This window comes from Lottia gigantea (genome assembly GCF_000327385.1).
Source record: "Lottia gigantea unplaced genomic scaffold LOTGIsca_20, whole genome shotgun sequence".
Taxonomy (NCBI): Eukaryota; Metazoa; Mollusca; class Gastropoda; family Lottiidae; genus Lottia; species Lottia gigantea.
In genome coordinates, this window is record NW_008708401.1 from 1,396,262 (window position 1) to 1,413,490 (window position 17,229).

At 34.4% G+C, this 17,229-nt stretch overlaps 2 protein-coding genes across 2 annotated transcripts; one reads left to right on the forward strand and one right to left on the reverse strand.

Annotated features, from left to right (window-relative positions):
• Positions 1-1,687: 1,687 nt before the first annotated feature.
• LOTGIDRAFT_159379 (hypothetical protein) lies at positions 1,688-2,113 on the reverse strand (the record flags this gene model as incomplete). The annotated part of the gene is made up of 1 exon (XM_009053702.1): positions 1,688-2,113. One exon carries the CDS (start codon positions 2,111-2,113, stop codon positions 1,688-1,690), a length of 426 nt encoding a protein of 141 aa, XP_009051950.1.
• Positions 2,114-5,407: 3,294 nt separating this feature from the next.
• LOTGIDRAFT_159380 (hypothetical protein) lies at positions 5,408-16,351 on the forward strand (the record flags this gene model as incomplete). The annotated part of the gene is made up of 9 exons (XM_009053703.1): positions 5,408-5,560; positions 10,346-10,609; positions 11,009-11,206; positions 11,616-11,804; positions 12,098-12,298; positions 12,575-12,751; positions 14,589-14,722; positions 14,979-15,099; positions 16,196-16,351. The coding sequence occupies 9 exons, from the start codon at positions 5,408-5,410 to the stop codon at positions 16,349-16,351; spliced, it is 1,593 nt and encodes a 530-aa protein (XP_009051951.1).
• Positions 16,352-17,229: the final 878 nt, after the last annotated feature.

The following is a 17,229-nucleotide window of genomic DNA, read 5'->3' on the forward strand; positions in this document are numbered from 1 at the left end:
GATATATATGTATAAAAACTTTTTATTTGAAAGGGATCAATCGCCAGTGACTATTGCATTCCAATACTGAGAACCAACATCAAGGGATCCCTTCTTCAAGTGTTAATGCAGAGGTTTGATTGATTGTATCCCCTAGTGTACAGTCCAATCAAATCATTTACAATCTTGAGTGATGCAAGACCCAATGATGTCAAGGCATTAAACGTGATACCTTGACATTGTTAACATGCAATACACTCTTTTTGTATCCTGTCCTACAACTACTCGAAGTTTGACATAAACTCATTTGTTAACGAAATTCAATATGTTATGTCTTGAGATTGTCGCTATCGCTTAATGTGTCCATCTTAGCTTAGAGTAATCAGATATTGACATGTCTCAACAGCAAATTGATAACCTTCGACTAGTTAGTAGATAGTTTACAACCAGACCGGAAATTTGATCTCGACAATGAGATAAGTGTATGTCATGCTATACACGTTTTAAAGTGTTATACCTGAGGCTATTTTCTGTCCTCTTCACACCTACACTGTGAATTACTAGCTAAATTGACCTCGATATCTTGACTTTCTTGATATCAGGTTAGATGGGACCCTCCCTCGCAGCCTCAAAGGCATGTTTTTCGGTCAAATATATCATAACTTGGTTAGAAATTCGGGCAACCTCAGGTATTTCGCCCCCCCCCCCCTCTCGGACGTAAACCTGGCTCCACAGCTGAACACAAGTCGTGAAATGTTGTAATTGAATAGGTTCACGACAAGGATCACTATTAAATACTCGTTGATTCATGTTATGAGATAATGAATTTAAGTACACAATCAACGCCCAGATGTTACATATCATATTGATTATTTGAATGTTTTAGTTTGATCGATGATTATTGATCATAATTGCATAAGAATGAAATATAAAATACAAGCACTACACTATAGGTGTGGGCGTTCTGGGATTCAAAGAGTTAAGTTGTGATGGAGATTGATTATATATCAGGTTGTAAAGGAAATTGTTTAAGACAATCGTAATTTAGGGGTAGAAAAGAAAACCACACAAATTCTGAGCTGTTGTGCATATAAGCGTATTGTCGGTATATAGCCAGGAATACGGGTAGGGACTTTCAGTATAATCTCATTGAAATGCAGATCTGGTTGTTCCGTGTTTTGTTTTTTTGTGGGTGTCTCCACTTGCCAATTATTTACAAAAGAATCTCATCAGATCATGGATTACAAGTGTATAGTAATCTACAGAAAAGAACATCCTGATTTCTACTAGTATAAGTCTTATTGCGTTTAATGTAAAAGATAAGATACAGGAGATTTATCTTTAGAGTGTCAGCTGTTATAATTCAATAAGATTAAAAAAAAATGACTGACCTGGGTCATTTCAAAATAAGTAATTCATCAATAGTCATATCTGATTAAAATTTTAATCTTTATAAAGAGACAATAGCTACGTGTCTGACTACCTAATAACATGTGTTCTTCTACTGTTCAAATTAAAATAGAGTAACGATCTTTTCACAAAGTTATAATGTAACTTGTGTTCAGAAACAAATCTATGTATGGTCTCTGGTCATGGTCTATTTTTTAATGATTTTTTTTATATTTGAACTACTGTAATTGTAGCAAGAAAATTTCAATCACAATATTTAACATAATTATAAATGCAATTCCAGATGTAAAAAATGAAATCATTTTAATAATACATAGTGTATGTGAACAATTTGCAACTCAAACATCAGTTCATCATCAGAATCATCATTATCATCATCTTTATTATCATCACCATCAACATCATTATTATCATCACCATCAACATCATTATTATCATCACCATCAACATCATTATTATCATCACCATCAACATCATTATTATTATTATTATCATCATCATTATTATCATTATTATCATCATCGTTATTAGCATCAACATCATCATTATCATCATCATCATCATCATCATCACCACCAGCTTCATCATTATGAAACCTCGACCTTTCTAGCAGCATGAGTGTCATCCTCCTCAGTATTAGGAAGGTGGATAAACATAATTCTCGTGAAAAGATTAGAGTTAATACATTGCTCTCTATCTTGAATGTGCCAATTTCCTCAACCATGTCTGGATGTCAAGTTTTATATCGCACATTCTGACCACAGTAAGCTGTCATTGTACAGCATGGACATGATAGTTTTGTTGATTAATGCCTGGCGTGATTGTTATTTCAGGATTTAGAACAAGAGAAGTATGGATTACACATGAGATTAGAGAAGATGGAGATGGAGTATGAGAATACAGTGAAAGAACTACAGTATGATATAAACCACCTTCACCAACAACTGGAGGATAATCAACATAACTCATTGTTAGGTGACAAAGAGCGCTCACATACCATCCGAGATCTGGTACAGCAGAATGAACGCCTTGCGGAACAGATTAGACAGGTAAGCTCACTTCTCAAAGAACAATCAGACAACCCTTCTATCGGGCTCTTCCAGCCCTTCATCGTCATCTTCAAAATATCAAACTATCATGGACTGCAGCGGATTGAATACAGCCAATCAGAACCCTCGACAGAAAGGCTGTAAACTTTGTGAACTAAGTAGGCTTTGTGTTCACAGATTTTCTGTAGAGGCCTCTGATTTGCTGTATTCGCTAGCGAACAATCCAATCAAATCGCTTCATTTACAAACTTCCATGGTACAAGAAAGGTGACTAATACAGTTAAGGTTCGTAATACTGGGCCTCTAGTACCTAAGACCCTATTTACTCTGACCTCGGAAAACTGCCATTGTGTCAAGCAAAATTCTACAACAACTTCCATGTTCAAGGAAATAAGTTTTGAAACAAGACAAAGGGTTGACCAAGTGTGGAAGGAATCAATATAATATTATGAATAATAGGGAGATAAAGAGAAGGTAATAACGTCCATTAGCTTTATCTCTCATTAACAATTCTTAATAGGAAATCATGTGCAATTAAACACTATAGAAATTCCTTTAATAACTCAATACACTAAGTGTTCTAAATAGACTTAAATTGCAGATCGAACGGAATCAGTCAATGCATAATGACCGTTAGAAAGTCTGCAATTGGCTGATATAATGCAGCAGATCTTTATAAAATGTAAATTCAAAATAAGCATAATTAACTCTTTGAAGTCATATCTGTTGACAAAGCCTATCAGGTGTGCATTTTTACAAAAATGAAATTCCTAATTAGCATAATTGGCTTTGACAACTCTTTGAAACTTGTCATGTCTGTTGACAAACCCACGATTCACAGAGTGGGATCAGGGGTTTTGCAACGATTTAGAGATACATTTATCAAACACGATGATTATAAGCTGATGATAATGCAAAGTTATTTATTGGAGGAGGGGGTTTATTAATTTTCAAAAGGTCCAAAACAGTGTCATTTTTAATTTTGAGCAAGAATCGTTTGGAATAGCTCCTCTCTCTTAATTTACTGAAAATTAGTCTACAAGCTGCATCAAAGTCTACTTTTTGAGTGCAAATTCTAAAAAAACGCAAAATTTGTGATTTGATTATTCCCGTAAAAGTATGTTTTGGGTGAAAAGAGTTTTTATATAAAAGTTGGTGAGTATCCGTTGGTTTAAAAAATACTTTGATGTCTAATTTGTTTGTTTGAGAGAAACTTGATCCTTTGAATACCGTAGCATCCAAAAAATCCATACTTTGTTCAGAAATATTCGCAGTTAGTTTTACAGAAGGGTGGTGATTATTTAAAATTTCAAAATATTGCCAAAAATTTGTTAAAGACTCCGTCCAAATAATAAAAATATCGTCAAGAAACCTTCCATAGAAGAAAGGTTCAAAAGGGGAAATGGAAGAAATTTCCAGTTCCCACTCAGCCATAAAGATATATGCATAACTCGGCGCAAATCTTTTGCCCATCGCGGTGCCTGAAGTTTGGAGATAAATTTTTTCATTAAAGGCAAAGTCATTTCGCGTTAGACATAATTCCAAAAGTTCTAATATTTCTTTGTCGGGTCTATCTACGCAGGGATTTCGAAGAAAGGCCTTTCGGACAGCGTCTAAACCGGTTTTATTATCAATATTGGTATACATACTCGTAACATCTAATGAGATAAATCTTGCGTTTGGAGGAACATTCAAGCTTTTAATTTTTTCAACAAAATCGGTGGTATCCTTAAGATATGACGGATGCTTACACGCTAATGGAAGTAAAAAATGGTCAATGTATTCAGAAACTCGGTAGGATTCGCTCGCGCAATCTGAGATAATAGGCCTGCCTTTAGGAATCCTATTGGCTAAAGACCATTCAGTTTCCGGGTTTTCGTGAATCTTCTGTAAAGTATAAATGTGACGTTGACGGACTTCGGGTTTCGCTGAAAGATAGTCATATTGGGAAACAGAAATAAATTGTTTGTGTACTAAAGTTTTTAAAATATTGTTTATCTTTTGCGCAGTTTCCATGAAAATAGGTTGATCAAGTACACGGTAATGATTAGCATTGTTCAATTGTTTCTCTAATTCAAAAATGTAGTCTTCGCGATTCTGAATGACACAGCAACTGCCTTTGTCACTCTTTCGTATTATAATGTTCTGATCGTTTTTTTAGGCTATTCAAAGCTTTCCTTTCAAACTTGGTGAGGTTGTGTTTTTCATTCACCAAAGGTAAATGAGATATTTCTTCATGTAATTTATCGCAAGTAGCCAAAATATCTGAGTCAATCGCGCTGTCTGGTGGAGTCCAACCAGACTTTTCAATGAACGGTATTCGCCGGCCTCTGCCGAGTCTATTCCGAAAAAAGCAATTTAACTTAAAAGTCCTATTGACGTGTTCAACCGACGATAAAATTGGTTCATGGGAAACAGTTTTAGATGTCGGAATAAATGTTAGACCTCTATCTAAAACTCTTTCTTCAAGGGGAGAAAGTTTTCGCGAACTGAGGTTAACCACAGTTTCTCCTAATTTTAGAGCATTTCCCCCCGCGTTCAGTTTAAATGGGAGACCCATGAAAAATAAATACTTTTTGCATTGGGGGACATCCAGTGGATGTTATCCGAAATGACACTGACCACTCCATTGAAGCGAGGAATAGTATGGGCATTGGTAGACGGTTTATGATATAATAGACTGTTGAACTTCTGGAGGTTATTGACTAAATGAGGTTCAACTAATTGTAGCTCCTTTGAATAAGGAATCTGTGTGGCGTAAAGGGTAGCAGACGGAAATTTCGACTTGGAAGTTTGAGGAGTTCCAGCATTCTTCTGTGTATGGATTCTCCTGATTCCTATTTAGGCCAACATGAAATAACACCTTTTTCGGAATGGTTGTTGGAGAGATCTTGGAGAGTAATGTATTGATATGCTGAATTCGGGCACCAGGGTAAGATTCGGCTTGGGTATCTGGATGTAGGAACGGGATGTTGCTGATGTTGGAAGATCCAATGATAACTGTTGGTTTGGTGAGTGTGGGAATAGACCATTTGGATTTATCCTTCTCATTATTAAGACGTCGTGATTTACAGGCAGGAGATGAGGGTGAGGTGGTTAAACTTAATCGGCGGCGAGTATTGGTACGTTGAGGTTTCGGTGTTTCAGGGTTCGATCTTGGCGTCGTCATTGGTGTGGATGGAGTTGCAGTAAAAGTTGGTAATGGTAAAGTACGTCTATCAGTGTGAGGTTTCTTGCGAGGTACTAAGGCCAGAAGGTGATGGAGTTCTTTTGCGTTTCGGCGTAGGTCTTACATCTGCGATTAATGGTAACTGGTGTCTGTTTGGTGTAGAAACTGGTTGAGATTCAGCTTCCATGTCTTCCACCACACCTACGTCTTTAAAAGAGTCTATGATTTTATCAAATTGATCAAGGGTATCTTTTTGGAGTCGGCGATATGACTTCTTAGCCCAATTTATTGCTTCGAAAGTGAATTGTTTAAAATTTGATTCCGAAATATTGCGTGCTTTGATCAAGGAAATTTTTTCAGCCAGCTGTGAATCATAATGATTCTTAAGTGCTATCGCCACGTTTTTAGCCCAAACATTATTTACTGTCTCGATAGCCGAGGAAATAGCAGAATTTTTTAAAGCTGGTTTAACAAACCGATTGAGATCCGAAATTTTAGAGATAAAACCACGTGTGGGAGAACCACTGACTTGCTTTGAAATGACGGAAGCATGGTGAAGACATTGTAAGATTTGAAATAATATCTTCACTGCTGGATTGGTCTCCTGTCTTTGGTGGTTATCAGGGTTGTATGGACGACGGTAGTTGTTCTGGCGGTTGGGATTAGTGTTTCCTCTCTGATGCTGGTTTTATCGATAGTTTGGTTGATTATGCCGATAGTTTGGTTGATTGTGCCGATAGTTGGGTTGATTATGACGATAGTTGGGTTGATTATGACGAAAGTTGGGTTGATTATAGAGATACGAATGCTGGGGAAAGTAATTTTGCCTGGGATATTGCCAATGAGATCTAAAGCGATGGTCCATGGTAGCTCAAAAAATAAATAAATATGATGAAAGTACTTAAAAAGCACAAAAAATACTTAAAGGGTAAAAAGTACCTAAAACGGTAAATTTTTATTTGAGAAGACAAAAAAGTGGAAAAAAAATATATAACAACTTACAACAAATATCTTACAAAAATTAACAAAAAATGGGGGGCTCCTCGAAATATACGATCCGGATTTCGCTATATTAGCTTCTTCAGGTATAATGTGGTCAAATTCTGATATATAGAAATGGCATTTTAAAGTAGATTTTTGTTTTTTCAAAGATTTACCGAGATGGTAAAGAAGTCGGTAAATGGAAAAACTCGAACTTGAATATCGACGTGTAGAAAATTTATTCTGTATGGAATCGTGCCAATTTAAATATATTCATCTAGTTTGTATACCTATTTTAAATCCTAAAGCTAATAAATGACCAGTTCTTATCGATCATTTTACCTTATTCTACTCAGGTGTGCAAGTAGACGTAGTCTCGATTATTGGCACTGTTTTATTGTTGGTATACTGTTTATAGCCTCGAATAGTAAGCCATTGTATATTAACCGATTGATAAAATTAATTAATCTGAACTCTTTGAATGAGTTGAAGTCGATGATTACGAAACCTGCACATCCTCTGCCTTTTATGCGACACTCGATTAATTAGTCTGTAGGTACAAAGTCTCGATTAGTTGATACTGTAGGTCCACATTCTCGATTAATGAGACCCTAGGTAATTGCAGTTGTATTAGATGTAAAATCGATAGTATGTTGATTTCCTGTGGATAAAAATGAAATCAGCAGAGACCGGAATTATGACAGAATCAACTACACGACAATCGATATTTCATTACTATAAAATACATGAACTAAAAACACTAGCAATATTGTTAATTATTAGTGCTGAATAGAGACATTGTTCAATTAATAAAATATCTTTCATTGCGTACTATAAACTAATATAATCTATAACGTTTCGACAATTGAGAATATCAAAACCATTCGTGAGAGAACATTAAATTTGGTGTTAAGGTGACATGAGAATATAAATCATATAGGCACGGGCCGAGGTCCAAAGCAAAAAATATTCCTTCAAAGTGCTGTTAAGCCTAATAAATTGTGAAAATATGATAAAATCCTGTATTTAGCTATTGTAAACAACGTTTCGAGGCTCAAAATAAGATCATACGGAAAAGTGGGCGTGTCACTTTAACTTGCTGCATGTGAGGTTACTCAGGTAACATGTTTGATAGCTGTACAAAATATGAACGTGTTCATGAATACCACCTAATCAAGGACCCAATGTAACAATAGACGATGATTGATCGAAAAACCAATAACATGATTTCTTTATTTAGAAAAGAACAATAATACAAAACACGTAAATCAATTGACCTCCTTTTTATTAGTAATTAAAAACATATCAATATTTACATACCTGACTGACCTAATACTAACCTGCAATCAGCACACAGTATTCTCTAGGATGGCATATTTCATATGTTTACTAACGTGGCAAATTTCATAATTTTACTTGCTAATCTTGGCTACTTTGACATATTTCACATGCATGCTAAGTGTTTGCTATTATTGCATATTACATATTAAGTTAGTGCTAGTGTTGTATTTGTATTGATTTCATATGTTTGCTGTTTGTGCCATAATTTATGATTGTGCTTGGACATATATATATTCTTATTTTTACTGAAGTGACATATTTCATATATACTTGTTGCAGTGACATATTTCATATATACTTGTATATATATTTCGTTAACATATTTGCTTTTCCTTTGATGTTCTTGCATATTCATTTCCACTTTTATGGTAGTATTTGATATTTCATTTGTACGTAATGATCTATTAGCAATATCAAGATAATCTTCACGTGTTTAGATGCCATATGTCTAGACATGTCAGGCAGCCTCCTACCATTATATTGCAATTTCAGAGATACAGACTGATAAATATTCAAATGTTATATATGTCTAAAAATATTCATATTGTACCTGGTGACACTAATTTACATATTGTTTCATGGTGTAAAATTGTATATATTATTATCAGTTGTTTAGATCTATCGACTGTGAAATTCATTTTATATTTATGATATATTTATTATGTTTTGATTAGATAATGTTTTTCTTCACATTTTGTCTGCTTTCATGAAGTTCAAAATGCATATTTTACATCTGGAAAGGTTTGTTTTCAGACTCGTATGGAAGATAGGAAGTATAGAAAAAAACCAGGACCGCCTTCCTATATTAAAGAAATGTACAATATTTTTGTGGTATAAGTTATAATTTAAATGCCAAATTAGAATAACAATGAGACCTACATGTATTGTCATTGTCTCTACGATATGATTACGGATTTGGAAGACTGGAGATACTTTTCCTCGAAATTGCCTTCAAATTACGTTATCTCGCAATAAGTGACATCATAAATTATACTAGGACATCCTAGTAGCAATTGTTTTAAAAAAAAATTAGATTAGGATTGGTGTTGACTTAAAAATTAAATGAAATATGCTTAATAGTAATAAGTAGGAAAGGCATGACAGATGTTAATGTATATGATGATGATAGTGGACTGACATGTCAACTAGTACATACTTATTGATTATGCTAAACTAATATAACTATCTTTAGATTCACTTCATTACACTTCCACGTCTTTGATGTTATATTTCTAATTAATTATTACCAGTATAAGACTTGACACATGTACAAACCGCACACACTCACCATTTTGATTGGATTATAATCTCGTATCTACTGGTTAAGAGACGTGGCAGGTATCCAGGTCGTGAACTGGCTTTAACTAGGGTGGAGCGAGTTTAGAGCACTGCATTGTAAAAAGAGGGGCAAGATGATAGGGAGGTAGGGGAAGACTCTCTGCACAGGCATTTCAGAACTCAACGATGAGATATTTGAGACTTTACTGACCAATTGTGGGACCCCCATAGAAACGCCATTGCTCCCACGGATATGCCTTTTGTATCGAAGTTTCCGTCTTTCAATAAGTCTAAATGAATTAGGATTCTATGACATAACAATATGCTTTTGTCAATGTAATGAACGGGTCTAATTTTACACTAGTATAACTTCAAACAGTAGTGAAAGAGCTGATAAAGTCGGTTGACTGCCCACTGTAATGAGCTAGATATTGATGTAACCCATACATACAGTTTTTACTCTCTATCAAAGCATTCACACGCACTTTGTTCTCCATCTATTCAAAAGGGGTTTCTCCACACGAGATCAATTGATGATATTCCCACAGAACATTCAATATCCTGATTACAGATAAAACACTATACGATACAGGGACAATCGATTTTTTTTCTAGAATATCAATGATATCTCCAAGGGATGCGGAGTTTTTTTTTAACCATTGAATGGATATCATGAACACTCATATCTTTTATATAATTCCATTTCCCGTTCAACGGCTGTGGTTCTTAAACACTTAAGCATCATGTGCCGTCTCTATGGTACCATAGAGTGATCAGGCGAGAAAGCTCCCCACCCTAAAAACAAAATACCGCATTTATTACTTTTTATTTGAGTTCTTCCTGTTGTGACTACATATTTAAAACTACCAACAAACCATATTCTTTTTCAAAAACAAATTCCATAAAACCATATGACGTTTGATATCATATAGGCAACGCTGAAAACGAGAAACGGTCATAGCTACAACTTCAATGTCCTATTTCTCTGCTTCTTGATGCTTTTGATGTAACAAAACAATCTGAAAGATGTTGGTCCCTTTCTGTTCTCTTTGTGGAATAACAAATCCATACCACTATCACTGAACCATTTAAGAAACGCAGTCCTGTTCATTGGTAACGTTTCTCTTCTGTTTTACAGGGAAGCATGAGAGAAGAAGAACTGTCAGAAGAAATCCAGAAATTAAAAGATAAAATAGCTATAAGACATACTAATAGTTCAGAACATAACAGCCAACTTGAACTGATGAGGCAAGAGATCGATATCCTCACTGATAGAAAACAAGATCTGGAAAGACGAGTTCATGGTTTAACTCAAGATAAACTCTCCAATACCTGTTCCTTAGAAGAAACACAAGAACGTATTTTAATGTTAGAAAGACAATCTATAGAAAAAGATGTTTTGGTAAGGCATAGCTTTGACTTGTTTCTATCAGATATTTCTTGGGAAGAGGAGCACAGTGATCCTTCAACATTATATGAGATGATCAATGATGTTCATTGAGAATGAGGCGTGGTAGGGATTTAGGGGTGGGGAGCTACGTAATGCTGAAGAATTTGGGACCCGAGGATAACGCATGACATTAAATTGGAATTTTTTCCCGTGTCAAAGGAAAAGCTCTTTTTATGGGACAATTGGAATCTAATTTGCCTCTCCTGAAAGCATTATACTTTATGGCAAAGTATCCTGAGAGACCAAATGAAATGATGCCCGATTAATACTAATACTAAAACCATCAACACAAGTTTTTGTGCAAGGAAATTCGTTCTATGTATAACTTGAGATCTGATTTCATCTTTTCAGATAAACAAACAGACTCGGGAGTTGACAGAACTCCAAGAAACAAATCTCCATCTTCAGGCCACAATAGATCACGTGACAAGAGACAAGGCGAATGAAACTAATAAAAGTGACACATCTCAAACTCTGTTCAGTGAATTATCTCAGTTATCAAGTAGAGAAAAAGTCAGAACACCGTCCACATCAAATGGTTCAGATCAGGTAACATCTTGAAGCTTTACTGTGTAAATTGCATTATTGTGGATCTCAATTCAGAGGTTTGTCTCCGTTGTTCCAACGACATTTGGGCATTTATTTGCTGACTTGCCGCGTACAAAAAACAACCCCAAAGTACTGAAGATTCAAACCTAGAAAACGAAACACAAGAGTAAAAGGGGTTGCATTGGTTACTTGTAGCCGATAATTTAACGTTTTGATTTAATAGACGAGAGTTTGAGATATCATTGACCATGCCACTATGTCCACAATTGATCTGTAACAGATTCTGCCTATAATTCTAAGCTTTATACTGCAGTTCCCCAATTGAAGTCTTTTGATCTTCAACCTGATTTGAGTGTCTTATGAACCTCCAAATGAACAACGAACATGATCTCTTTTTTTCGTATTTCAGTTATCTCTCAATGATAGTTGGCACAGATCAATGTCAGCTGAGATGTTAGATGATATGGATGATTTTGAATGTGATGATGATATAGAATTACCAGGACTACTAGCTCATTCTACCATGTCACCAGATCTAGACTTCTTACCTGAATTTCCGCGTCCAAATGCTCCAGGTCCTGATATGGAAGATGATATCGTAAGGATTCCAATTATTATTTGTGGGTTTATTTTATATGATTTGAGTCGGTCTTGACTTGTCTATCCAAAGTTTTTTCATTGAGCTGTATCACAGAAAAGGGGCCTTTATATCAATATCCCGCTTATAATATCCATCCAAACGGACCATCTACTATCTACATGCTTTAAAAATAATAATTCTACTATTCAATGACTATTTAGTTATATAAAGCTATTCTATAAACCATATCCAAGACATATTAATCGTCAGTAAATTATTTTTGTTAACGAACATGATACATTTTCTTCCAGATGAGAAAGGTTGTGATAGATGTATATAGACAGTTGAAAAGGATGATTGCTGAAATTCGAGGTGAAGATGTTTCTGGTTCGTCATCAAAATCTTCTGATGACGAGAGTTCATCAAGGGGAGATAAGGCTGCTCAACTAGTTGGATTGTTGGGGGAATTGAAAGACTTGATGGACGACATGCAGATGTTCCCTCATAGAAGAGTAAGTAGGCCTATCGGATAATTTGATGCTCTTCAAGACTTCAGGGTTTCAGAATGTTGAATGTTCCAAGAAGCCTAAGAATCGTGGAAGCCGATAGAAGTTATTTTGAATGGCTTTCGCTCTATCTGCCCCAACGTCCAATAAAATTTGTTTTCAGAGCTCTGATAACTGACAGTGGTTCTCTGTTTTCAGTAATATAGACTGCTCAGTGCTCATCACCATTTGCAAAAGATAAAACTCTCGGAATTTGGCATTTATGATAATCTTTTGTTTCAGAACGATATGATGGGACTTGATTCCAGAGCTGTGGCTGGTATGGAAGAACATATTGGTGAATTACAACGTGAACTAGATATGACACATCGTCATCTGGAACAAAACCAACTCGACCTTCAGTTACGAGATGAACAACTGGAACAGAAGAACAGAGAATTCTCCAATATGGCGCATAAAGTATGTATGAAGTTTACAGTTCACAGACTTTTTTTTTAAAGATTTACCATAACTTCATGATGATAGATCAAGTCTCAGGTTTATGCTGCCCTATATAGTTTGCTCTTAGCAATTATACAGACTGTTTCTGCTCTGCTGGAGTAGCCAATAATTTCTTCCTGTATCTTAATCAAGATAATAGCGACTTTCCAGTCCCATTAAGTCATATCAATAGCAACAAAAACGTCTTCCGGTCAAAAGCGACCAAAAGCCATTTCCCATTAAAATGAAAGGAATGAAGTTTTAGGCCCTTCTTTTCAGCACCTAATTGGGCTTGTGAAAACGAGCAACGCCATGCAGCGTGCAATGAGGGAAATTTTGCCAAGGAAGTGGCATTAGCCTGCTCTTTTTGATTTCTAACGTGCACAGCGTGTATAGCACACGGGGCCTCGGTTTATTGTCCCATCCGAAGGACTAGACCCTTTTTATAAAGAGTTAAAGAGTCATTTGTATACCATTGTAAACTTTATTGACTGTAGTTAAATGTCGCATGACATTGAATATATAGCAAGTCAAAATTGATGTTTTGTTTTTTTTCTGCTTTTTGCCAGTATTTAATAAATAAGGTGAGATGTCTCCAAAACTCAGAAACCTTTTCAAAAAATAGAGAAATCATCATTTATTTTTCCATAATTTTTACTCTTTTTTTCGATTATTCGCCCACGCTTTTTCTCCATACTGAAATTAGCATAGTCCAGTACAGATTTCGTCTGCCTTTGAAGCCCTGATTGGTTATTCAGATTTTTGATGGAGCCAATCAGATTACTCGGTTGACGAAAGTTATAAATAGTTTGAAATTTCCAAATAAGATTATCTGTTAAATGACAAAAACTTATAATCAGTAAAAGGTGGATTGAAGTTTTACGCTCAAAATCTCGAAGAATTGGTTTGATAATGAATTGCTTATGGAAGTCTTGCAGCTTGTCTGTCGCTTTCAAAAACTTTATTAAAGTGATGGCACGTCATTTTCATTATTTGATACGATCACTTGGCTTTAGTTATATACATTTGTTCAAGGATATCATTCTGTTTGTAGTTTTTGCTACACAATTGCATGCAAATATGAACTATAATTCTCCAGGCTTTTTTTCAAAGTTCTGTGAAGTATTTCCCTCTTTTAGACTCGACTTAAAATTGCTATATTTTTATACATGTAGTTTAGTTTTGCCAAACGATTTCTGTTGTTCTGTCACCACTGAAGGTTCCTACATACGTCTTATTTATTCTGATTAACAATAGACAAGTCATTGTCTCTGTAAACAGTAGATCTGTCTTTGTCTCTTTTAACAGTAGATCAGTCTTTGTCTCTGTTAACAGTAGGTCAGTCATTGTCTCTGTTAAAAGAAGTAAATCGGTCTTATCTCTGTTAACGGTAGATCTCTGTTAACAGTAGATCAGTCTTTATCTATGTTAACAGTTGATAAGTTTTTATCTCTGTTGACAGTAGATCAGTCTTTATCTCTGTTAACAGTAGTTCAGTCTTTATCTCTGTTAACAGTATTTGTCTCTTGTTTAAAGTAGTAAAGAAGTTGCATTTGTTCTCAATTGAACTGAACTGAACAATAGGTTATCATAACTAGTATTGTCTGGTAGCCAAACTTGATTGGTTCACATCCTTATTTCACAACAGAAATCGAATGACAAAAGAAAATGTTTTTTTGCATGCTTTCAATCACGTAGAGTTTAAATTGTTATTTTTTTAACATTGCCTTATAAATCAAACCTAGAATTTAGAAAAGATATTTCTGAATTCAGCAACGATGTATAATTTATTCAGAATGGACTTTTGGTATTTTAGTTACAGGCTCAACATAATCAGCTATCGTTAATTCGAGCTGAACGAGATAAACTACAGAATAATCTCGTAGAAAACTTGACAACAGATGATGTTGTACAACAGACTAGGCGAGAAAGAGACGAAACTTCTCAAAGGTAATGTTCATTCATGACTGGATCTCTTGTACTGTCCACTTACCATGACACTTATTAGCATAAGCATTGATATAGCACCCAGAAGGGACGTGTAGTGGTTGAGTTTTGAGGAGGGTGGGGGCATATTTCTGCCAGATTACAGAAGACCTTTGTTTAGATTATAATCCACAGCAATGCTTACATTTTCTTCAAATACGTTGTAATTGATAGATCCAAGAAAATATAATAAAAATGCAATTATAATTTATATTTTTAGGAATATTGAACTAGAAACTGAATTAGCTCAATGTAAATTAGAAATGATGAATTTAAACAACCAATTATTAGGAGCTATTAGACAGAAAGTTCTTTTATCACAAGAACTCGACCAATGGCAGGTAAGTGGTGAACAGATGACCTATACTTTAATAAGAATCACGTCTTTACGTTCTTACCCTTTCCACTACAGAGAGAAGCAAAAGATGAAGACTCGCAATACAGGCTATAGAATATTTGCGTTATCTATATTTTCCATTATATGATCACATTTTGGATTTCCTAGAAGCAGAAATTTTGATTTAGTTACATAATTCATTTTCAAATTATTTAATGCTAAGGTGTTAGAAAGTATACAGCCATGTAGAATTTTAGTTGCAATACGTTCCTTTCATGGTTATTTTGGTGATTTTAGGTGGATAGGTAGCGTTTATCCATGATTCCAGATCGAAGGTGAACCATTCTTTCATTGTGTATGCTTTTTTAGTCTTCGGGGATCTTTCATCTTATTTGAGAATTTTGGTGTTTGTGGAATTTTTGAAAGGGTTCATCAGAAATTGACAAAAACACATATCAGGATTTCTGGTTTTTAACAATTAGATTAAAAACGTCTAAAGAAATCATTTAAAACTTTGGTGCTCTATCGCTTGTAGATTGTGACTTGTGACTCAATGGTCAGAATGCTTATACTACATATTCGAGTAAAATAAAGAATTGCATATAACAGACTTAAATAATCCGTACAAATGGACAGGGATTCCATTCAATCCGCGTTATTGAAATGTTCTGTAGGATCTAGGAATAGTATCACAAAAGCGTATCTGTAAACTTGCATGTGGGTTTCATCCTGTAGGTCATCTATGGAATCATGGATTTATTTTTTAGTGTTTTAAATTTGGTTTGCCTCAACTTACCATTGTTTTATTCTTGGTTGCAATATCATTCTTTTGTCGTTACATTTTAATGTATATTTCCGAAGAAAAAACGCATGCTAGTATAAGACGCATCCTAATGTGAGACTCAAAAATACAATTATATATACAACAATCCGAGTTTGATGATTTTGTTGAAAATTCTCAATACAATCTTTTTAATATTTGAAAACCCTTAACCACTTTATAAATATATGACCCAAAAGTCACTTTGATTGTAACCGTACACAGGTAATCAGTCTTTCATATGCAGAGTTTAAACAAACAATTATGCTTTTATTTGCAGGCCGATATGGAAGAATTATTGGATGTTCAACTTCATAAAAGAATTCAAGAAGAATCAGACAAAGAAGAAGTAGAAGTAAAATTAGAACAAATGTCAAAATCTAAAACTCCGGGCAATTTTTTTACTAGAAATATCAAAAAACAGGGTAATTCGTAGTATAGGGTACAACTCAGAAACCATTATAATATACACCTTAAAGGGATGCAGGCTTCTAATTATTTTCTTTCTTTTCATCATATACTTATGCTGTTGAAAGAACTATGTTGTAGCTATTCATAGCATCTTTTTAGAATGGAAATTTTATTTGGTCGTTTATTGACATATTATAGAGGTCTTGCAAATATAGAAAAATGATTTGACTTGAATTTGGCTTCTTTCACTGCTAAAGTTATAGAGAATAATTTGAAGACTGCATCCCTTATTCATTCAATAATTTAATTCAGATCATGATCATTCCAATTTATTCAGTATATTCAGATCATTTTCAAGAACGATGTAAAGTAAAATCATAATTCATAAAAGAAATGTCAATTTTTGCTATCTGGTCAATGCTTAGCCACAAGATCACCGTACACCATGCTACATGTATAGCACTTACCAAATTTATAATGAAATTCTTTGAACTGATAAATCCTTAAACTTTGAGTACTTGTTATTTTGTAAATCTAGTTAATTTGTCTCTTAATATCTAGTCATTTACCAACATTCAAGTTTAGTTAGTTAATAACTCGACTTGATTTAATGATAACAATTTGTAATTTGTAACGAAATTGTATCTTGTTACAAACAGTCGAGAATGCATCATAACAAAATACAGTAACTACTAAAATAAAGTCAATACATATATGATTAGATATAGATATCAATTTTTAGATATAGATTTTCTGATATCTGTATTAAGTCACATATTATTTAGATATAGATTTTTCATAAAATTCAATTAAGAAATCAGATACCATTGTTCAGATATTCAAAAATTCAGATATTGAACATTCAAATATTGAAAAAACATAAAAAGATATGTTTATTCAGAT